General features: G+C 37.9%; 3 protein-coding genes across 4 annotated transcripts; 1 reads left to right on the top strand and 2 right to left on the bottom strand.

Moving 5' to 3' along the window:
- Positions 1–21: 21 nt before the first annotated feature.
- LOC125891879 (protein pitchfork-like) lies at positions 22–13781 on the top strand. Of its 2 annotated transcripts, XM_049581449.1 has the most exons (6): positions 22–303; positions 477–575; positions 2562–2695; positions 2782–2899; positions 6241–6344; positions 13644–13781. In XM_049581449.1, the coding sequence occupies exons 1-5, from the start codon at positions 154–156 to the stop codon at positions 6304–6306; spliced, it is 567 nt and encodes a 188-aa protein (XP_049437406.1). In that variant the 5' UTR covers positions 22–153; the 3' UTR covers positions 6307–6344; positions 13644–13781. The 2 variants fall into 2 exon arrangements, with proteins under 2 accessions (XP_049437406.1, XP_049437405.1); XM_049581448.1 differs by lacking the exon at positions 13644–13781 and having other exon boundaries at positions 6241–6378.
- On the bottom strand, positions 6437–19184 carry taf8 (TAF8 RNA polymerase II, TATA box binding protein (TBP)-associated factor). The gene is made up of 8 exons (XM_049581440.1): positions 18994–19184; positions 16712–16871; positions 14527–14625; positions 14374–14436; positions 14120–14244; positions 13667–13814; positions 13371–13513; positions 6437–6913 (listed from the first exon to the last, which is right to left on the bottom strand). The coding sequence occupies exons 1-8, from the start codon at positions 19039–19041 to the stop codon at positions 6773–6775; spliced, it is 927 nt and encodes a 308-aa protein (XP_049437397.1). The 5' UTR covers positions 19042–19184; the 3' UTR covers positions 6437–6772.
- Positions 19185–20473: 1289 nt separating this feature from the next.
- On the bottom strand, positions 20474–21336 carry g0s2 (G0/G1 switch 2). The gene is made up of 2 exons (XM_049581450.1): positions 21263–21336; positions 20474–21162 (listed from the first exon to the last, which is right to left on the bottom strand). The coding sequence occupies exons 1-2, from the start codon at positions 21292–21294 to the stop codon at positions 20787–20789; spliced, it is 408 nt and encodes a 135-aa protein (XP_049437407.1). The 5' UTR covers positions 21295–21336; the 3' UTR covers positions 20474–20786.
- Positions 21337–23991: the final 2655 nt, after the last annotated feature.

Genomic DNA, 23991 nt, shown 5'->3' with positions numbered 1-23991 from the left:
CATCCATCCATGCAGGGACTCGGCTGTCATCATGGTTGCCATCGTTACCACAAGTCAAAACACGACTACGTCATCGCAGCTGAATGTACGCGAGCGTGACTTTACTCTTTCCTTAAGTTTCCGTCGCTTTCTTGACCACAGGTTGTTCCCAACATGTCAGCAGCTCCTGTTCACAGAGTATTCTTTGGCAGCTCTCAGGAGAGGAGACTCTTCCCCCTCCATTATGCTCCGGACCGGCTGGGAAACCAAATGTCACGACAGGAAGTGCCTCACCTCGGCCCCGGCTGCTATGACAACCATGAGGTCCGTGTCTTTATATCTGACATAGATTTTTCTCTCAGTATAATCTGTCCTGGTCACATCTTTTGATACAGAAATCAGTGCATTTTGAAACCATACTTTTCACGTCGTTTGCTTTATTAAGTGTAACTATTACATGACTATAGGAAGTGTAAATGTTTCCATCTCCTGCACAGTTTGGCACCATGCTGTATGCCTTAGAGAAGACACCGGAGAGTAAGAAGGGATACGGTCTGTCTGCCAGGACCGCAGCGCGTTTCCCGTCCTGCAACAAGGTACATGACACACATTTACCACTAATGAGTAACCTGCTCTGTCAGCTATGGATCATACTTTATAATAGTGGCACAAGTCATACACTCACAGCAGGGGTGTAAATAAAGTCAGGGCAGGCTGTGCGGTTACACAGGGGTCTGTGGGGTGGAGGGGCCCCTTGTAGATAATCCCCAACTACATCTGTGTTCAAAGAAGAGCTCACATTAAATTAAAAATGAAAACTTCTCTTTTCTTTTTGGTAAAATAACTAGTAGCAAGCTATAACAAAATTACACTCACTGGCCACTTTATTAGGTACACCTGTTCAACTGCTGGTTAATGCAAATAGTTTATCTATGCATTTAGGCATGTAGACATGGGCTGTGTCTCAATTCAGAGGCTGCAGCCTTTGCAGTCGACGTCGGCCACGTCCTTTGAGAACCACATCAGCCAAACCAGACGGTCTCCGAAATGGGACGGTGTGGTCTGCAGAGGATTTCCTGGTTGCATCACTAGTTGTTCTCATCCCAACCCGTTGGCATTTCCTGTTACCTAGCAACCAGCTGCACTTTACGAAAGAAGGAGTAAGCTAGTAAGCTACTTAGCCCTAAATCATGGACCCACAGATTGTTATTTTATATATATTTTTGTAATCTAATACTAGAGATGATTCACCACCAGAAACACCGCCGTTTGATGTATTTCAGGCTGATGGAGGACCGTTTTCAGATTAACTAGCTAATAGTAATGTAAACAACAGTTAACAACTCTTAGTTAACTTATATATAATCATCACTGGCATGCAATGCATCTTGGGATAGGCTGGGCCACTATGCATCCTCCAAATTCTGGGAAAGAAGGCTGCATTTCTTGACCACATTTGAAGGAGCCTTCGAAATGAACGTGGCATGGTTGTTGGTGCCAGACGGGCTGGTCTGAGTATTTACTAGGATTTTCACACACAACCATCTCTAGGGTTTACAGAGGATGGTCCCAAAAAGAGAAAATATCCAGTGAGCCAAAATGCCTTGTTGATGCAAGAGGTCAGAGGAGAATGGCCAGACTGGTTCAAGATGATAGAAAGGCAACAGGAAGTCAAATAAGCACTGGTTCCAACCAAGGTGTGCAGAAGACCATCTCTGAAGCAACAACACCTTGTCCAACCTTGAAGCAGATGGGCTACAGCAGCAGAAGACCACACCAGGTGCCACTCCTGTCAGCTAACAACAGGAAACTGAGGCTACAGTTCACACAGGCTCACCAAAACTGGACAATAGAAGATTGGAAAAACGTTGCCTGGTCTGATGAGTCTGGATTTCTGCTGCCACATTCAGATGGTAGGGTCAGAATTTGGTGTAAACAACATGAAAGCATGGATGTATGTATCATGTATCAACAGTTCAGGCTGCTGCTGGTGGTGTAATGGTGTGGGGGAGATTTTCTTAGTACCAACTGAGCATGGTTTAAACACCACAGCCTACCTGAGTATTGTTGCTGACTGTGTCCATCCCTTTATGACCACAGTGTACCCATCTTCTGATGGCTACTTCCAGCAGGATAACGCACCATGTCACAAAGCTCACATCATCTCAAACATGACAATGAGTTCACTGTATTCCAATGGCCTCCACAGTCACCAGATCTCAGTCCAACAGAGCACCTTTGGGATGTGGATAGTTACATTTTTAACAAAACAAAATTGTTTCAGCTTGTCGTACGTTTTGTAATTTTTTAACTAACAGTGTCAGATGGATGCAGTGGGGTAAAAAGTAAAATATTTACCTCTGAAATGTAGTGGAATAAAAGTGGAACATGCTATTAGTACATGAGCAAATGTACTTAGTCACATTCTACTGCTGCTAAAAATTTCGACATATCGGCCACTACTGCTTTGCTTTGAACGCTCTTTGTAAAATCAGTCTCTTGTGATTCCCCCAATGTATCACTGGAATACCCCTTTCAACATGTCAAATTTAATTGAATTTTTTTGCAATATCTATCACTAGACAGCGACCCCTTCCCCACAGCAGTACCAGCAGGATCAAAGCCAGTCCACAGTCGCCCCTCCTGGCAAAACCCCTTTCAACTCAACCACACAGAGGTTCAAAAGCACGTCATGTACAGCTGAGGACAGCCCAGGGTGAGACAGAGACACACACTGTCTGACACACAGCTCTAATGTAACAGTGATTCACTGAGCTGAAAGATTTTAATTCTGCGATACAGGCCTGGGACCTACACTCATGATGCAGTGACAAACAGGAAAGTGAGCTGGCCGATGTGCTTCGGGAGGCCAGACAGATCCAGAATGCCTCAGATGGAAAAGAAGTCACTCAAAGTGAAGGTAAGGTTTTGATTCCAAATTGTGAAACAAACTTGAAAACTTGGCAACTGATTCATACATGTGTAGCCATACCCATTTTCAAGTTAAAATCAGAGATACAATACAAAAAAAAAAAACAAAGACAAAAATATGATAGCTATGACTTGTTAATGACATTTTTTATGGCAAGCTGTACTGTTATTTTTTGTGACTGAACTATTAATTGATAGAATAATTATAATTAAAATTGATGTCAATGCCATACTCTAATTATTTCATTAATTATAATTGATGGTTACAGTATATATTATGTTTAAAAGAAGTCATATAAAAAGTCATAGTATATTGGGGTGTCGGTAGCTTAGTGGTAGAGCAGGCGCCCCATATACAAGGCTGTTACCGCAGCGGCCCGGGTTTGACTCCAGCCTGTGGCCCTTTGCTGCATGTCACTCCCTCTCTCTCCCCCTTTCACACTTGTCTGTCCTATCCATTAAAGGCTAAAAATGCCCCAAAAAATATCTTTTAAAAAAAGTCACGAAAAAAGTCACAGTAGAGCATGTTAAGAAACGTCAGGAAGAAAAAGTCATAGTATAGTATAATAAAAAATGTCCAAAAAAAGTCATATTATAGTAAAAAACATGAGGAAGAAAAAGTCATAGTATGTGAAGAAATATCAGACAAAAAGTCACAGTATACCATGTTAAAAAGAGTCATAGTATAGCATGTTACAAATTTGAGAAAAAAAGTCATAATATAGCATGTTGTCCAAAATCACAAAAAGACGACATACGTTTTTTCATGATTTTGGACGACATGCTATACTATGACGTTTTTTCGTGATTTTGGACGACATGCTATACTATGACATTTTTTCATGATTTCGGACGACATACTATACTATGACTTTTTTTTATGATTTTGGACGACATGTTATACTATTACGTTTTTTCATGATTTTGGATGACATATTATACTGTGACTTTTTTTATCATATTTTGATGACATACTATACTGTGACGTTTTTTCGTGATTTTGGACGACATACTATACTATGACGTATTTCTTGATTTTGGACGACATACTATACTATGACATTTTTTTCATGATTTTGAACGACATGCTATACTATGACGTATTTCTTGATTTTGGACAACATGCTATACTGTGAGGTTTTTTTCATGATTTTGGACGACATACTATACTATGACGTTTTTTTCATGATTTTGGACGACATGCTATACTATGACGTTTTTTCATGATTTTGGACGACATGCTATAGTGTGAGGTTTTTTTCATGATTTTGGACGACATACTATACTATGACCTTTTTTTCATGATTTTGGATGACATATTATACTGTGACTTTTTTTTATCATATTTTGATGACATACTATACTGTGACGTTTTTTCGTGATTTTTGACGACATGCTATACTATGACGTTTTTTCATGATTTTGGATGACATGCTATACTATGACGTATTTCTTGATTTTGGACGACATGCTATACTGTGAGGTTTTCTTCATGATTTTGGACGACATGCTATACTATGACGTTTTTTCATGATTTTGGACGACATGCTATAGTGTGAGGTTTTTTTCATGATTTTGGACGACATACTATACTATGACCTTTTTTTCATGATTTTGGATGACATATTATACTGTGACTTTTTTTTATCATTTTGATGACATACTATACTGTGACGTTTTTTCGTGATTTTTGACGACATGCTATACTATGACGTTTTTTCATGATTTTGGATGACATGCTATACTATGACGTATTTCTTGATTTTGGACGACATGCTATACTGTGAGGTTTTCTTCATGATTTTGGACGACATACTATACTATGACGTTTTTTTCATGATTTTGGACAACATGCTATACTATGACGTTTTTTCATGATTTTGGACGACATGCTATACTGTGAGGTTTTTTTCATGATTTTGGACGACATACTATACTATGACGTTTTTTTCATGATTTTGGACGACATACTATACTATGACGTTTTTTCATGATTTTGGACGACATACTATACTATGACATTTTTTTCATGATTTTGGACGACATACTATACTGTGACGTTTTTTTCATGATTTTGGATGACATGCTATACTGTGAGGTTTTTTTCATGATTTTGGATGACATGCTATACTGTGAGGTTTTTTTCATGATTTTGGACGACATGCTATACTGTGAGGTTTTTTTCATGATTTTGGACGACATGCTGTACTGTGAGGTTTTTTTCATGATTTTGGACGACATACTATACTATGATGTTTTTTCATGATTTTGGACAACATGCTATACTATGACGTTTTTTCATGATTTTGGACGACATGCTATACTATGACATTTTTTCATGATTTTGGACGACATGTTATACTATGACATTTTTTCAGGATTTTGGACAACATGCTGTACTGTCACTTTTTTTATGAGTTCGGACGACATGCTATACTATGACGTTTTTCATAATTTTGGACGACATACTATACTATGACTTTATGAGTTCGGACGACATGCTATACTATGACGTTTTTTCATGATTTTAGACGACATGCTATACTATGATGTTTTTTCGTGATTTTGGACAACATACTATACTGTGACGTTTTTTTGTGATTTTGGACGACATGCTATACTATGACGTTTTTTCATGATTTTGGACGACATATCATACTATGACCTTTTTTTATGTTTTTGGACGACATGCTATACCATGATTTTTTTTTATAGTTTTGGATGACATACTATATTATGACATGATGACATACTACACTATTAAGTATAGTAAAGTGTCCTTGTATGATATGCTGTCATGAAAAAAAAGGTTGTCGTATAGCATGTTGTCCAAAATCACGAAAAACATAACATAGTATGATATGTCATCTAAAATCATGAAAAAATGTCATAGTATAGCATGTGAAAAATTCATTGCCTCCACATTTTGAGATACATGACTTCAGTAGACAGGAAGGGTATGAAAAATGTAATCTGAAAAATATACTATGATATACCAATGCTGTCAGATTAACGACAGTACTTTAGTAAATGTACTTAGTTACATTCCCCCACCATCTACACAAAACCCACATTCTTCTCATCCACGTCCTGGCAACAAAGTGTATAAGTGCATTTCCCAAAATGTCAAACAGTTCATTTAAAGAGTCTGATGTACACATTAAATATCATGTTTTGAGAGATGTAACTGATCCTGTACAAAATTACACACATTTGCTGCTGAAAAACACAATTTTTTTTTTTATAGGAATTCTATTCAGTGGGATGAATACCTAATACGTCTTGTCATACACGTAAGAGTAACATCTAATGATCTTCATTTTCTTTCAGCTTAACAGTGAAAAGGAGTTCCTGAAGCACAGCAGCAGACTCGCCTACCTGAGTTTGTACTATTAACAGTAAAGCTGATGGATGAAAACACATGTGACACTGATGTAAGATGGAGTCTTTGTCTCATTATTCACCTGAACTTTTACTGTAAATGTACTGGACAGAAACCACTGTCAAAACAAGTTGAATATCAGAGTTTGAAAAAAAGGAACAGTTCTCTTTATTCACAAATGACTGGATTCCTGTATGATCTGTATGTCACACCATGATGTTGCTTACAAAGTAATATCACAAATTTTTAACAAAGTGAGTGCTGGCTGAAAAAATGACAATTAACACAACAAAATGCAGTTCTCTCTTCAAGAGAAAGCATTCAGCATACAAAAAGCCAACAGCATCCGATGGTCCCGGCTCACACAGCAGGTCTCTACACCGGGCTGCTCCTCTCTGTGGGGGGAGTCACTGACTGGACCACTGAAAGCACCAACCACTGTGGCAAATATGAGTCTGTTGGTTCAGGGTGGGCTCTGACTCATTTCTTCCTCCTCACTTTGGGTTTCTTAACTGGCCGAAGGTACGGGTTGTCGATCACATTGTCCTCACTAGCCTTTGTAGAAGGAACAACGCCGCTGGGAGGGAGTATGGAGTTCTCTTTGTCAGCCCCGGGATCATCCTGAGTGAGGGAAACAGAAAAAAAGGACAGACGTGAGCAATCATTGTAGGACAGGAACAGTTTGACATTTTGGGAAATTAGTGGTTAGATGAAAAGATTGATAGCACTCATGTCTGTGGGTTGAGTATAGAACTAGAGCCAGCAAGAAATTAGCTTAGCTCTTCGCAGGATGGTCAGGGCGATGGTATGTGAGGGTGTCATAGTGTGGTATGTTAAAAAAAAGTCAAAGTATCGTATATTAAAAAAGGTCAGAACAAGTTATAGTATAGTATGTTTTAAAAAAAAAAAGTCATAGTATAGCATGTTAAAAAAAAAGTCATAGTGTAGCATGCAGGGTTCCTACACATTTGGAATTTCAAAATTCCATACTTTTCCATACCCTAATTTCCAGACTTCTCAGGGGTTTTTTTTTTTAATTAATTAATTTATTTTTTATAGAGAATATGCGACATCTGAGTAAATATATTAGTGTATCATATTTCACATCATATTTAATTATTCTTAATAGGCGATTGTAGCCAAGTACCATAATGACATGCAAATAAAAACTCAGGTAAGTTCAATGTCTGGGCTGAGGCAAAAAGGTTGGGACTCTCGGTGCAAGCGATGCAGTAACGAGATGTAGGTGTTTTTTCCTTTCATGTGGCTCAGAATCGCCTTGTCCCCCATGTTGGCGATGCAGGGTTCAACACTAAGGTTTTTTTTTAGCAGTGGTAATCTTTGTCAATCGTTCTCCATCTATAATTTTGCGCCGTACTTGAGCCATGCCCACCTCTATTTATTTTTCACCCCTCTCTCCAGTTCTGCTGTGTTAACACCGGGTTTAATATATTTTGCTTCCATCTCTCTGCCCTGCTCTACTCTACTTCAACGCTACTTAGCTCTCTCTCTACTCTACCAGTAGACTACCACATCCACCTGTTGCACAAAACGCACACAGCAGTGTTTCCCCTAGGATGGAGCTGTAGCAGCAGAGGTGAAGCACATGCATGAAAAATAATTTTCACATGCGTGAAACTTTTTTGTATGCTTGCAAAGCACAGCCTGCTGGGATGTTTCTGTGTATCTACTGGCACCAGAAGGGCTCTTTATGACTAAGTACATACAGTACATGTGTGCACAGTAATGAGCAGGTGAAATGTCTGTCTAGCTTACATATGAGGTGTCTCAAGATTTAGGAACATACAATTTTATTGAATATAATAAAAGTAAAAAGTCATTTGACATGCTGCTGTTTTTTTGTTATGACCTATTTAAATGCTGGAAGGTGTTATTTACGTGACAACGCCGGAACGCAACACAAGCTCAGCATCAAGAGTGCCGTGCTGTGCTGCTGTGCGAGCAGCGTGTTTGTCTGTGTGTTTGTTGCTGGTTATTTACACAGTGTCCATAACAATAACTTTGTAAGCTGACAAACTGCACCGGGCTCGGGGTCAGGTTTGGTCAGGAAAATGCAGCCCGAGCCGCTCTAGCATGCTCACCTGTGTGTGTGGCGGAACTCTGCCGTGCGCGATACAGAGAGCAGAGGAGAATTGTTAACGCGTGACCATGTAGAGACAGAAATGACACGATGACATATAGATGACACTATAAATAGTAGGCCTATATTGTTATGTTATTATATGAAACGTCTGTCGTGCAAAATAATATGACTTTAGTTTATGAAGAGGTAAGACAGAGCTCTCTCCTCTCCTCTACATAGAGCAGCATGTAGTGGACTGGTCATACCAATTGTCAATCGGGTAAAAGGGGCGGTATGTTTTCTGAGATGTTTGCTCTCACACAAAATGTGCCTGGCCCGGCATAAAACACGATCCGGATTGATTAAATTATTTTTGGAAATACCTAATTTTCTATTTTAGAAAACTGTATTTTAGAACAGTGGTCAGAGTCTGGAAACATAAATATTTTTCCATACTTTATTTTTAATTTTCCATACTTTTTAATACCTGGAAATTTATCAAATTTATTTCCATACTTTTCCATACTTGCGTAGGAACCCTGTAACATGTTAAAAGTCATAGTATAGCATGTTAAAAAAGTCATAGTATAACATGTTAAAAAAGTCAGTATAGCACGTTAAAAAAGTCATAGTATAGCATGTTACAAAAGTCATAGTATAACATGTTAAAAAAGTCATAGTATAACATGTTAAAAGTCATAGTGTAGCATGTTAAAAAATGTCATAGTATAACATGTTAAAAAAGTCAGTATAGCATGTTAAAAAAGTCATAGTATAGCATGTTACAAAAGTCATAGTATAACATGTTAAAAAAGTCATAGTATAACGTTAAAAGTCACAGTATATCATGTTAAAAAGTCACAGTATAGCATGTTAAAAAAGTCACAGTATGTCATGTTAAAAAAGTCACAGTATAGCATGTTAAAAAAGTCATAGTGTAGCATGTTAAAAAAAGTCATAGTATAACATGTTAAAAGTCATAGTGTAGCATGTTAAAAAAGTCATAGTATAACATGTTAAAAAAAGTCATAGTATAGCATGTTAAAAAAGTCATAGTATAACATGTTAAAAAAAGTCATAGTATAGCATGTTAAAAAAAGTCATAGTATAACATGTTAAAAGTCATAGTGTAGCATGTTAAAAAAGTCATAGTATAACATGTTAAAAAAAGTCATAGTATAGCATGTTAAAAAAAAGTCATAGTATAGCATGGTAAAAGTCATAGTGTAGCATGTTAAAAAAGTCATAGTATAACATGTTAAAAAAGTCATAGTATAGCATGTTAAAAAAGTCATAGTATAACATGTTAAAAGTCATAGTGTAGCATGTTAAAAAAGTCATAGTATAACATGTTAAAAAAAGTCATAGTATAGCATGTTAAAAAAAGTCATAGTATAGCATGTTAAAAGTCATAGTATAGCATGTTAAAAAAAAGTCATAGTATAGCATGTTAAAAAAAGTCATAGTGTAGCATGTTAAAAAAGTCATAGTATAACATGTTAAAAAAAGTCATAGTATAGCATGTTAAAAAAAGTCATAGTGTAGCATGTTAAAAAAAGTCATAGTATAGCATGTTAAAAAAGTCATAGTATAACATGTTAAAAGTCATAGTATATCATGTTAAAAAAGTCACAGTATGTCATGTTAAAAAGTCACAGTACAGCATGTTAAAAAAGTCACAGTATAGCATGTTAAAAGTCATAGTGTAGCATGTTAAAAAAGTCATAGTATAACATGTTAAAAGTCATAGTGTAGCATGTTAAAAAAGTCATAGTATAACATGTTAAAAAAAGTCATAGTATAGCATGTTAAAAAAAGTCATAGTATAGCATGTTAAAAAAAGTCATAGTGTAGCATGTTAAAAAAAGTCATAGTATAGCATGTTAAAAAAGTCATAGTATAACATGTTAAAAGTCATAGTATATCATGTTAAAAAAGTCACAGTATGTCATGTTAAAAAGTCATAGTATAGCATGTAAGTCATAGTATAGCATGTTAAAAAAAGTCATAGTATAGCATGTTAAAAGTCATAGTATAGCATGTTAAAAAAGTCATAGTATAACATGTTAAAAAAGTCATAGTATATCATGTTAAAAGTCATAGTATAGCATGTTAAAAAAAGTCATAGTATAGCATGTTAAAAGTCATAGTGTAGCATGTTAAAAAAGTCATAGTATAACATGTTAAAAAAGTCATAGTATAGCATGTTAAAAAAGTCATAGTATAACATGTTAAAAGTCATAGTGTAGCATGTTAAAAAAGTCATAGTATAACATGTTAAAAGTCATAGTATAGCATGTTAAAAAAGTCAGTATAGCATGTTAAAAAAGTCATAGTATAACATGTTAAAAGTCATAGTATAGCATGTTAAAAAAGTCATAGTATAACATGTTAAAAAAGTCACAGTATGTCATGTTAAAGTCACATTACAGCATCTTAAAAAATTAACAGTAGAGCATCTTAAAAGTCATAGTGTAGCATGTTAAAAAAAGTCATAGTATAACATGTTAAAAAACTCAGTATAGCATGTTAAAAAAGTCATAGTATAACATGTTAAAAGTCATAGTATAGCATGTTAAAAAAGTCATAGTATAACATGTTAAAAAAGTCAGTATAGCATGTTAAAAAAATCATAGTATAGCATGTTAAAAAAGTCATAGTATAACATGTTAAAAGTCATAGTATAGCATATTACAAAAGTCATAGTATAAAATGTTAAAAGTCACAGTATATCATGTTAAAAAGTCACAGTACAGCATGTTAAAAAAGTCACAGTATAGCATGTTAAAAGTCATAGTGTAGCATGTTAAAAAAAGTCATAGTATAACATGTTAAAAAAGTCAGTATAGCATGTTAAAAAAGTCATAGTATAACATGTTAAAAGTCATAGTGTAGCATGTTAAAAAAAGTCATAGTATAACATGTTACAAAAGTCAGTATAGCATTTTAAAAAAATCATAGTATAGCATGTTAAAAAAGTCATAGTATAACATGTTAAAAGTCATAGTATAGCATATTACAAAAGTCATAGTATAAAATGTTAAGTCACAGTATATGATGTTAAAGTCACAGTACAGCATGTTAAAAAAGTCACAGTATAGCATGTTAAAAGTCATAGTGTAGCATGTTAAAAAAGTCATAGTATAACATGTTAAAAGTCATAGTATATCATGTTAAAAAAGTCATAGTATAACATGTTAAAAGTCATAGTATAGCATGTTAAAAAAGTCATAGTATAACATGTTAAAAAAGTCAGTATAGCATGTTAAAAAAGTCATAGTATAACATGTTAAAAAAGTCATAGTATAACGTTAAAAGTCACAGTATATCATGTTAAAAAGTCACAGTATAGCATGTTAAAAAAGTCACAGTATGTCATGTTAAAAAAGTCACAGTATGTCATGTTAAAAAGTCACAGTATAGCATGTTAAAAAAGTCACAGTATAGCATGTTAAAAAATGTCATAGTACAGTATGTTAAAAAGGTCAGAAAAAAGTCACAGTATAGCATGTTAAAAAAGTCACAGTATATCATGTTAAAAAAAGTCACAATATGTCATGTTAAAAAGTCACAGTATAGCATGTTAAAAAAGTCACAGTATATCATGTTAAAAAGTCACAGTATAGCATGTTAAAAAAGTCACAGTATAACATGTTAAAAGTCATAGTATAGCATATTACAAAAGTCATAGTATAAAATGTTAAAAGTCACAGTATATCATGTTAAAAAGTCACAGTACAGCATGTTAAAAAAGTCACAGTATAGCATGTTAAAAGTCATAGTGTAGCATGTTAAAAAAAGTCATAGTATAACATGTTAAAAAAGTCAGTATAGCATGTTAAAAAAGTCATAGTATAACATGTTAAAAGTCATAGTGTAGCATGTTAAAAAAAGTCATAGTATAACATGTTACAAAAGTCAGTATAGCATGTTAAAAAAATCATAGTATAGCATGTTAAAAAAGTCATAGTATAACATGTTAAAAGTCATAGTATAGCATATTACAAAAGTCATAGTATAAAATGTTAAAAGTCACAGTATATCATGTTAAAAAAGTCACAGTATGTCATGTTAAAAAGTCACAGTATAGCATGTTAAAAAAGTCACAGTATAGCATGTTAAAAAATGTCATAGTACAGTATGTTAAAAAGGTCAGAAAAAAGTCACAGTATAGCATGTTAAAAAAGTCACAGTATATCATGTTAAAAAAAGTCACAATATGTCATGTTAAAAAGTCACAGTATAGCATGTTAAAAAAGTCACAGTATATCATGTTAAAAAGTCACAGTATAGCATGTTAAAAAAGTCACAGTATAGCATGTTAAAAAATGTCATAGTACAGTATGTTAAAAAGGTCAGAAAAAAGTCATAGTATAGTGGATGGGTACTGCACCAGGTCAAGTGTGTGTATTTGAACCCTACTAATGCAATTTATTGAAATCTCACCTCCCAGCTTGTTCATTGGCCTGTTGCTTCCTGGCCAATAAAGACGCTGGGAGTGGGGATACACAAGCATAGTTCAAGCACGTGCGCTTGTCCTCGTGCGTGAGACTTTTCATGAGAAGTGTTTCAAATAGTAAGATTTTAGAAAAAGTGCATGTGTTGGGGAAGTACACAGAATATGACTGAACTGTGGTGAGAATTCCTGGAAATAGGATCCAGATTCCTGGCACTAACCCCTCCACCAGATGCACCATAATAGAGCTACTGTATTCTCTGCATTAAATTTTCCAAATCCAAACCACGTAGTGCTCTTCGAGGCCCTGCATGACACTGAAGAGGTAGATTTGATACCTGGTACTGGTCAGTAAATCTGAGTTCAAAGAATCCAATTTGCCTTTTCAAATAAATGTCCACAAGTGTGTGGAAACAGTAGCATATTCCCAGGAAGTAACTATTTTTACAACACTGGAAATCTGGGAACTCAGAAAGAAACCCTGATGGTTGTAAAACTATATATCAGACACTGAGCAAGTTCCAGAAGTTAAGACTTACATTGATGATGTTTCCTGCTGCGTTCTCACTGTCCGTCTGGTCGTCCTGCTCAGAGGAGTCTGTCTCCTCTAAGGTCTGTAGTTCCAGCTCTGAGGGCAGGAGGGCGCTGAGATAGGGGATGGAGCTTGGTTGTGCTGCGATTACTGAAAACACATTCACAGGAATTTAAACTCATGTAAATACAACATGCTTTCAGAAGCGTAACACACATGCAGAGAACAAACAGACTTGAATATGCAAACAACATATTACAACCAATTTCTTTAAATACAGGTCTGCTCGGTGGAATCACTCACATGGGAAGGCGGTGATGTCGTCTTTGAAGAGGCTCTGAGTTTCTCCGGTCTTGGCCATGAAGCGTGTGAGCGCTCGCTCCACGTCTCTCCTCTGACTCGCTGCCTTCTCTCTCACCACTTGGTAGTCAGACACAGGCTCTCTGAACGCCTAGCGCAGAAAGGAAAACACACACACACAAACAAACTTCACTTTCTGATTTTCTTCTTTTTATCACACATAATAAAGGGCACCCTGATAACAGTGGTGAAACTAAATGGTGTTTCCAGCGATTACACTTTATCTTAGTAGATAATATTACCAAAGAAAAATTCCATTTGTTCAGGGTTTCTTTAAGGCCCGATCACACAGAGTGTATTTCAGCAGCTGGAGGCAGCTTTTTGTAATTGTTTTTAATGAGAATGAAGCTTGTAGGGCCTAAGCATCTCTAATGACAAAGAAGAGTTCTGACTCACGGGTGTTTTGATGTAGGTGTGAGGGTCGGGGAACTCTGGGAAGTGGCTGGGGATATGAGCTGGATGTGTGCGCTTCTGTCCCGCTGACAGTGCTTTAGGAGTCACGGGTGGGTTCGTCACTGGGGCTGAAATTCATCAAATCCAAACACACGCAAAAAAATAAGTAATACTAGAACCAATGTAGAAAGTGTTACTAGCATTACTCATCAATTTCATAATCCAAACTAACAGTAGACACTAGAGTGTCCACTTACGGGCTGTTATAACCATCCTCTGTGACCTCTTGGCATACACAGGCAGAGTGTCGGCATTGAAACCTGCAGCGAAATAAAAACAGATTAAACAACGTCCTCTGTGTTACCTTGTGTTTGCAATGTATTCATATGTCGGTGTCCTCCAGTACCTACCCATTTCAATGAGTGTGACCACTGTATCCGACAGGGTTGGGATGCTTCTGGCTGTGTGTTCACAATAAGCTTTAGCACATCGACCTATTTCAGTTATATCTGCAGAGGGGATGAAAAATTATTTGGGTTTAGAACAAGTCTGCTTATGAAGACTAAACATTTTGCAGGTAAAACGAATGGATGATGAAAGGTGAGATCTAATTTCTGTTCACAGGGATCATTAGCACATGCATTTGGTGATTTCGGATTTATTAAAATAACAGCGCCAATGCACCTGAACTCATGGAATCTGACAATACAGCTCTGTCTCTTTGTCTCAATAAGATGGAGCAACAGTCCTGATTTTCTGAACCACTTCTCTAAACATGTAATAAAACTATCTTAAAATGACGTGCTGAGTGTGTATCATTAGAAAACTACACTGAATCATTTCGGTCACATCGACTGACAGTAAATGACTGTCAACACCTCTAGTTACACAACAAAACTGCTCATTAAGTGACTGAAGCACACGCAGGATGTGATGTAAAAGCTACAGCTTAACACTTTATATTTGCTTACAGCAGCAGATGAACAGAGCACAACAAAAAGCTGTACTGAATGTGGATCGGTCACATCTGGACGATGGCCAATACGCATAATAAGGCCAGTATCGGGGCCGACACTGATCCAACAAATCCCCACTACAAACCCAACAGCAGTAATAACAATGATGAATGACCTCCACAAGGATCGAGCTGTGTCTACTAACAAAACAGCCTGAACAAAAGTTTTCATGCCACATTTCTAAGATGTTCAACAAAGAATTTTCATTGCCCTGACGAGTACTAAAGATCTACAACACATCAGCAGAGTGAAGCGCTACAACGGAGATGTAAATTATACTTTTGGTCCAAAACATGTCACTCATCAAACGTTGTGATCTTGCACAAAGAAAGGTAGACATGAATGAGCTTCAATGCAAGTCGATCAAAATTAAAACATCTCACAAAACACTTCTCCACTGCTTTATTTTTGTATTTCTGTATTATACCAAATGTTTACAGTTATCTTGCCATCACTGAGGTTGGGTCTGCACTGTGGCAACCAGCAGCACGCAAACTCTCCTGCGTTTAATGTGCTCATACTGTTTTAAGAAGGTTCAATGCATGCTATTCATGGTTTTATTTCTTCATGGTTTTAGTCCAGTTTAGACGCAAAGAGACAAGTTGAAAATTGCAACTACCTACAATGTGCCATTCTGCAGCATTCTAAAAACCTGCCAGTTCACACCAGTGCAACTAGATGAGACAGTGTATCATTTCTAGTCAACAACTCTCTGTACTTCTGTTCTGATATCCAGATTTCAGGCTTATTTTGTGTCTGAATATAATTTGTAGCTTCTTAAAATATGAATGAGGATAGTGATAGTGAGATACTGGCTACAGCTGCATTTGAAGTGGTGATCAAACAGTGAAAAACAGAAACATTAGTTGGACTGTATTCATAATCAGTACACCACAATAAGTTAAGTAGTACTACTTAGTTAGTCAATAAGAATGTCTGTGTGGGCGGGGCATAAGCACATACAGAGAGCAGCAACAAACTGTCCAACACCGGCACACATGAGGATGGAAACAGAGGGCTCAATGGGGACAGAGCACATGCCATCTGCAGTCATTTTGACTTGACCAGCAGACTTCACTACAAGCTGACTGGTTGTTGATACAGATGACGTGCTTTATGTTCTAAAACCAGCCACCAGCGATTTAACCAGCTGAGTTACAGGTGACACCAGAAGTCGAGCTCAGCCAGATCAAGCCACTGCAACGTTCGAAAGCGGTTTCGTCTCGTTGGGAGATCATTGGTCTGAACTGAGCTTTTAAGTGCCTTGACTAAGGATGGTGGGATGCTTGATGCAGTGTGTTGCTGTTGTTGCTGTTTTATATTTGTTCTATGTCGTTTTTGTTACGTGTCTCTCTGTCTACCTACCTATGCTCTGTGTAACACAAACTGCCTCTTTGAGGACGATAAAGTTTTCCAAAATAAAGACTAAATGAAAGTTAACTGAAAACAGTTGGTAAATAAAGCATAATGCCCTGCAGAACATTTGTGTGCTGTGTGTTAATTTTTAATACACAAAACATACAAGCGTGCAGCTCTGAGGTAAATGAATGGGGACATCTACTTTAGGATTCATACGTACAGCTCTGCATCATCTCAGTGAGTGTCTCCACTGCTGCCTTCTCCGCGCTCTCAAAGCCACTCTCTGTCAAGAGGGCACTGACAACAACCTGCAGGGTGCGACGTCGGGCCAGGTGGTAGTTCTCTGCAGGGCTGGTGGCTGCTTTACTACCACTCCCACGCTGAAAAACATACAAGAAACAACAGGTGAGAAAAATACATCAGAAACTTGAAAACTGACTGTGTCAGTCCTACCTTCTGGTGTACTAAGTTTTTGGTCTATGAGTACTTCACGAAGTATATAAGTGTTGTAAGGTCACAGAGACCCGCTCACAATCAGTCAGGGGCTGCAGTTAATGTGCCTCATCTTGCCAGCCTTTGCTAGCTGACAGCTGTAGAGGAAGTGCTCACATCTTTTACATAAATAAAAGTAGAAATGACACAGACTGAAAATATTCAAATGAAGGTCCTGAATACAAAATGTTACGTTAAGGGGAACTACACCCATTTTGCCCATTCCCAAAATGCATAAGACACTCGGAAAAAAATCTTAAACGTGAATAGCTTTATCCCAAATCCAAGTGCTAAAACTGAAATTTATGATGTCATAAAGTATAAAGTGCAGAGCAGAGCTGCTCAACTGACAATGAAACAGGAAGATGTTAGATGACACCGAGAGCACCTAGAGGAATGTTCTATGGATCGATTCACAATAACTTTACTTCTGGATAGAAACCCCCTGCGGCATGTACATAAAACTAAACGGCTCTGAGCAAACACTGCCTCGATTGGTCAGGTTTAAGCCATCTAAAAAAAAAAATCAATATCAGTTTAAGTGTACACTATATTTACAATGTTTTCACAAATGTACCTTACCATCAGACAGCTCTTTCAGACAGAGAACTAAGCCTTATCTCAAAGCCTCCAGACTCCACTGACAGAAACGGTTGCTGTACTTCACTGAACATGGGATTTGCTGGCCTGCCTCTGCTTCTATCATTTAAGTGTGTAAAGTAAAGCAGTGAAAATATTCCAAATGTTATTTACACTTGACCTGATATTGATGTTCTTTGGTGTATCTTTTAAGGTGGTGAAAAAACGTTTTGCTGCTGACCTCGTCCAAAGCAGGACATCACTTAGCTTCTGTGTCGATAGATTTGGTTTATCACAGATGCAAAGCAACACAGTAAACAAACTAAGCACAGCAGAAATGTCAGATAGGTCAGACCATCATGTTTACAGTGCTGGAAATCGACTTTTTTGACAGTTTGCAGATGTCACGTATCTCCACCAACTGAAATTAAACGCCAGTTGTCTGACCACAAGTGGCTGGTGCTGTGAGCGCAACGTCTCAGTGATTCAGTTTATATGGGTCCATTTTCTGTTTCTGAACTGAGAACTCTACAATTTAATAAAGCTCATTTAAGTATAAAAAAGAAAACAAATATTCTGTGGTCCACAAAATCAGGCTCCCATTTAGTGTCTACAGAGCAGAGCTGTAGACTCTACCCTATGACATCACAAGTTTGAGACTTACTTCTCTAGTTTCTGGCTTTGACAGAGAGTAGCTCATGTTCACAGATATTGATTGAACTTTTCTAGGCCATGAAAATGACATGTTGGAGTTCTTAATTTAGGCTGTGCTTACAGAGGTATCATTAACAAAATGTACTTAACGCATCAAAAGTAAAAGAGTACAACACTTTCCCTTGAAAGATAAATTAGGGGAGTACCGTAATAAGTATACAGTAGCATATTATGGAAATACAAAAGTAACGCCAAGTTGGTCAAAATTTGAGTAAATGTACTTAGTTACTGTCCACCACTGCTAGTTGACAAGCTTGACTTACAGGAGCACATGTAGCCACACATTAGCAGGTGTAGCGTTGAGAATCTATAAAGGTTGAGAATAATAAATACTGACAAATGAACCCTGGCTTACAAACTAACTACACATTGCACGCTACTCACATTGTCATCGGATAAAGGCGGTTATATTCTTTACAGAAACATGCTCACGATCTGGAAATGTAGCTAACACACACTAACACATACATTCATTAGCATTAGCTACTTAGCCGTAACAACGACAACGCAGCTAAATGTGTCGTCTGTGGTTAAGTACAGACGACACATTCTTGATTGAGAGAAGTTATTTAAAGTTTTTAGCCCTTGTTTAGACACATTCAGCACTGCTGTTAGCATTTTTCCAAGAAAATGCAAACAGCTAACAGTTAGCCAAACACAGCTAAGCTAGCTGCTTCCTGCTAATGGCGGTGAGCGTATTTTAAAACCGTCTCTTACCCCTCCTGCATTCAGTGAACCTCCCGACGCCACCGCGGGATCCGCCATCTGTAATTTAATTCACTCTGCTCTTTGGATTAAACGTATTTAACACGATAGTGACGAAAACTGTATTTGTCCGACGAGCCGTCGTAGCCGCCGTTCGTAAACACACTGTGAATCTATGTCGTCGTTTCCGTTACAAGACCGGAAGTTTGAATTAACCCGCGGTACATTTAATAGCTCCCTCTAGTGGTTGTGTGTAGAATTACACCCCCTACATTTTCAACGTTTCAATTCAGGTTTACTGTATTTTTAAATTCGAGGTACTTATTTTGATTTATGCAACTTTATACTAGGAAAATATTGTACTTTTGACTCCACTACACTTGTCTGACAGCTTTATTTTCAGATATATCTGTACGGCTGTATATTAACCCTTTGAAATCTGGAGCATCGCTTTTCTTGTGCTGCTCCCAGACTCTCATTGCAAGTAGCCTATTTAAACCTTTATCTTGAGCAAATGGGTGCGATTTCTCTCCAAAAAATTAGAAAAAAGGCAATAAGCAGCTTGGTAAGAAATGTCCCACAAAATGCCATAAATAAATAAATAAATAAATAAATAAATAAATAATAGATTTATAGTTAAGGACAAACTAAAATTATTAATCTTATTATTACATTTTAAAACTATGTTACAGAATTACTATAATTTTTAAGCAGTATTTCCAGGTCGTTTCCTTGTCAGTTTGTTTTTAACTTTCTTTCTTTCTTTCTTTCTTTCTTTCTTTCTTTCTTACTATTTTTCTTGTTTTTAATTGTCTCTTTTTACTAATTTGTTGCTGATTTTGGGGGTTATTTCTTGTTTCGTTGCTCAGTGCCTTTTTCCCAGTTTTTTTTTTTAAAGAAATCAAGCCAATTTACTAAGGCTTCACAGGTTTAAACTATCTTATATAAAGTAGTTATGAATAATAATATAATTAGTGCAACTTTACACAAATCTACAGCAGTAAAATGCAACATACACATGAAGGCAGCAGTGATATGATTCCAAACACTGACAGGGAACATTTTACAGCACATGTTTACCTTGTTTTATATAAGGTTCTGAATGCAGGACTTTTACTTGTAATGGAGTATTATCTCGGTGGGGTATAGCTACTTTCACTTGGTAAATGATTTGAAGACGTGTTCCCAACACTTCTTGTGGGATATGCTGGTGTTACAGCATGAAATAAGAGGAAAAAAATGGTTATTGCACAGGTCTGAATGTGCGAGTGCCTTTCCCTCTCAAAATGTGGCAACATTAGTAACATAAATTTGTCATACAGAAGGTATATATTCCATGGTCTAATGTGGTTTAGTTAAACAGCCCCTAACTTAGTCTGACCTTACTTTACGAATGTCTATCATGTCATTGTTAATAAATCTATCCGAGGAATGTCTCTTGCAACATGTAGACAAAGCTATATTACTCTTAAATAAGACTTGATTCAGTTGCTCGCTGTAAAATCACTTTATTCCAGTGCAAAATGAATTCAATCACACACATTCAGCTTTTTCTCCAACACATTCATCAAGTCACATCATCCACGAGTATCTGCTGCCCAGCAGCCAGACGTTACTGTACTCTACAGTTTTCAGTGTATCTTCTCATTTTTTGTCAGTCGACGGGGGCAAATTGCATCTTTAACCAAATCTGGAATAACAGAATGAGTACAAAGTGACCAGTTCAACATGGTGATTTAATTTACCACCCCCACCATCAACATTTCAAGTGTCATGTCCGTTTACACCGGGAGGGGACGGTCTCTTTAAGAAGCGTGTAAACGGGTTGAGCTTCTCTGCACAGCAGTCACCAGATGTTTGGCCTTGGCCTCGATCGCTACCATCTCCAGCACATTCACAACGTCAGGGCAAATAACAGTGGTGTGTGACTTTAACTCCTGCTTCTCCTCCTTCTTCTTCTTCTTCTCCATAATCAGCTCTGCTGGTGCATCCTCCACAGACTCCTGCTCCACAAATGGCATGAGAACAGTTTCCACCATTGCACCAACGACTCCGAGCATCGCCAGAGTGGAGCCGAGCATGTACATCTTCAGCATGCCCCGGGTGGGCCTCTGGTGCAGCATCTCCTTAGCGAATGGGATGATCTCGCCAATGGTTTCCATGGTGTGTTGCTTGATTAGTCTGTTGAAGGAAAAGGAGTGATCATACACAGATGTGTTGTCAGAGAAAAGTGTCCAAGAACTCTGTTGACTTAGTGTAGACATAAAATGCTGATACTCACTTTGTTGCACACCCCAAACTCGAGTCAGGCATTCGCAGGCAGAGACGAGGGAGATCCTGCAATTTAAACTCAAGTGGAGTCAGGTCAACTCCCACAGTGGTGACAGAATGCATATTCATGAGGCTGCTGCGATTGCGAGAGATAAGTGCTTGTTTGGGTAAAGGGCATGAGTTTAAAGACAAGAAGTGAAACCAGTGTTCCCTTTAGGTGAAACTGTGTCTGTGACATCACATGAGGTCTGTACGTGGTGTGCAGCAGATAAAGCAACTGTATCTGTCTCCTATCTCAGAGAGATCTCTAACCATGCAGCGATCCTGATACAGAACGAGGATACACATTCAAATACTTCATGTTACCGAACATTGAACAACATGAGGGGCTGATCTGTGCTGCGTGGCTTGTTACCATAAACATTGATCCTCATCAGGAGAGCTTGAATAGCGTCCAATCACAGTGTGTAAAACTGTGTTAAGCCAGTCCTATTTATTGGCTTAAAGGCATTATATGGTTGCATATACAATAGTCCTTATTGAACACTGAGAGATAAGGTTAAAAAGTAAAACGGTTCAATACAACCCCCCCAATCCAATCATGCTGTCCTGACCTGCTCTGGCTCATGTTCGCTGGCTGACCATGGAGCTGACAATGAAGCAGTGAGAGATTGCAGAGGTGAACGTGTGAGTGTGTCTTGGTCTGAGACTCTCTGCCCTTTGACCTTGTCCCCTCGCTTCAGGAGAAGAAGGAGTGAAGTCAGGCCAGTGAGTTGGGAAATACGTCTGATCTTTGTCACAGAGAGACAAGTGTCATCAGCTCTCAGAGAAAATGACAACGGGCCAACGTCATGAGATGTCTGCGTGGTTAGATGGGGTGAGATGGGGAAGATGCCCCCTAAGAACAAAGTCAGTTTTGTAGCGTCATCTCCAGACTAATTGTTTTTATTTCAGGATGTCCTGTGCCAGCAAGCTAGCTAAAAATGTTGGCTAATACTAGATAGCTAGCAATGCTAATGGTTGTTAGCTAGCTATCTAATAACACTAGTTAGCTGTTGAAACTACAACACTATACTTCTACCATATCTAGATGTACTATATAAAGGCAAAAATAACTATATATTGGCTACTAAAGAATCTAACTATATAATATTTTGAGGCAGGATGTCACTGGGGTTTTGCCCTCTTCTGCCTCAAGGGTCCAATTTTACATTTTTACTTCACAAAGAAAAATCTTGTTGTAGTTGTTGTTGTATTAAAGATTTATTACTGTCATTAAGACTTAAAACCATTTTAATTAATGGAAGTATGTCTAAAAAGTCTTCCTTTTGCATGATAAGCAAATGTACACAGTATGATAACCGTACATTTTCATACCACGGTGTACCTCGAAATCAATATACCACTGCAACCCTACACGAGGCACTTTTTTTTAGTGGCAAGACAATACAAAACACAAACAAAATGACAAGAACAGTGAGTTTCAGTGTGAATGCAGGCCAGACCAACTTCAGGTAGCCAAAATGACCTGGCCCAGAATCGGCCTGAACTCGGAATGCCGGATTAAATTAGCTAGGCCAGGTCTGGTTGCCCAACTTGGCTGAGACTTGGCATGAATGACGCCCCAGAACCGTGCCAAATCCGCTGGCCTGATTCCAGCTGCCGACACTGCCATCACAGGGACATATCCAATTGATTGACGCCCTAGAATTGGGGCAAATCAGTTGGCTCGATTCCGGCTGCTGACACTGCCATCACTGGGCTGTTATCAGAAATGACCTGGCCCAGCGTTGGCCCAAACTCGCCATGCAGGATGAAATTAGCCGGGCTGCATCAAGTTGCTTGACTTGCGCGAGACCCGGTATGAATGACGCCCTGAAATTGGACTGAATCAGCTGGCCCGATTCCACCTGCCGACACTGCCTTCACAGGGAAAGAATAAACTGTCACAAGGTGCTGAAGCCTATCCCAGCTGACACTGGGTGAGAGGTCGGGTTCACCCTGGACAGGTCACCAGACTATCACAGGGCTGACACATAGAGACAAACAACCATTCACGCTCACATTCACACCTACGGACAATTTAGAGTCACCAATTAACCTGCATGTCTTTGGACTGTTGTAGGAAACTGGAGTGCCCGGGGAAAACCCATGCTGACACGGGGAGATCATGCAAACTCCACACTGAAGGGCCCCGGCTGACCAGTCATGCTCACATTCACACCTACAGGCAATTTAGAATCACCCGTTAACCTGCATGTCTTTGGACTGTGGGAGGAAGCTTGAGTACCTGGAGTAAACCCACACTGACAGTGCATGAACATGAACATCATGGCAACATTTTCTTAGTCCATCCTTTAGCAACAAATTCTATTGCGAAATACCCATAATTGCAAAATACACACACACACACAAAAGATGACACAGCTGCAGTAAGGACACTGTTTCAAAACACAGAAAAGAAAAACTAAAAAATATTCTCCTAACAGCTTCTGGTGTGAAACTCTTCTGGCTTATTGATCAACATTTGAACTTTTGCTCAGCAGTGATGACATTTGGTTAAATTTTGAAGAACCTTTTCCCCCATTAGTCAACAAATGATGCTGGTAATATCACTATAATTGCTCTGTCAATAAAGTTTCTCTTTGAGCAACTCAGTTTGGACTCTGGGCATTTAAGTTTGCCACTGCTGGGAAAAGGTTGAGACTGTTTGGAGACCTTTGCCCCATATTTCTGCCT

Source organism: Epinephelus fuscoguttatus, linkage group LG7 (genome assembly GCF_011397635.1).
Source record: "Epinephelus fuscoguttatus linkage group LG7, E.fuscoguttatus.final_Chr_v1".
Classification (NCBI taxonomy): Eukaryota; Metazoa; Chordata; class Actinopteri; order Perciformes; family Serranidae; genus Epinephelus; species Epinephelus fuscoguttatus.
The sequence above is the reverse complement of the archived record's forward strand: the minus strand, read 5'-3'. Positions and strand labels throughout refer to the sequence as shown.

Coding starts and splice junctions, on each gene's coding strand:
- LOC125891879 (XM_049581449.1), top strand. CDS start 154: ATGTCAGCAGCTCCTGTTCACAGAGTATTCTTTGGCAGCTCTCAGGAG. Junction 2,696..2,781: donor ACAGCTGAGGACAGCCCAGG/GTGAGACAGAGA, acceptor TCTGCGATACAG/GCCTGGGACCTACACTCATG. Junction 2,900..6,240: donor AGAAGTCACTCAAAGTGAAG/GTAAGGTTTTGA, acceptor ATTTTCTTTCAG/CTTAACAGTGAAAAGGAGTT.
- g0s2 (XM_049581450.1), bottom strand. CDS start 21,294: ATGCCTGACTCGAGTTTGGGGTGTGCAACAAA. Junction 21,163..21,262: donor AGTTTGGGGTGTGCAACAAA/GTGAGTATCAGC, acceptor TTCCTTCAACAG/ACTAATCAAGCAACACACCA.
- taf8 (XM_049581440.1), bottom strand. CDS start 19,041: ATGGCGGATCCCGCGGTGGCGTCGGGAGGTTCACTGAATGCAGGAGGG. Junction 14,437..14,526: donor GGTCACACTCATTGAAATGG/GTAGGTACTGGA, acceptor ATTTCGCTGCAG/GTTTCAATGCCGACACTCTG. Junction 13,815..14,119: donor ACACCTACATCAAAACACCC/GTGAGTCAGAAC, acceptor TTTCTGCGCTAG/GCGTTCAGAGAGCCTGTGTC.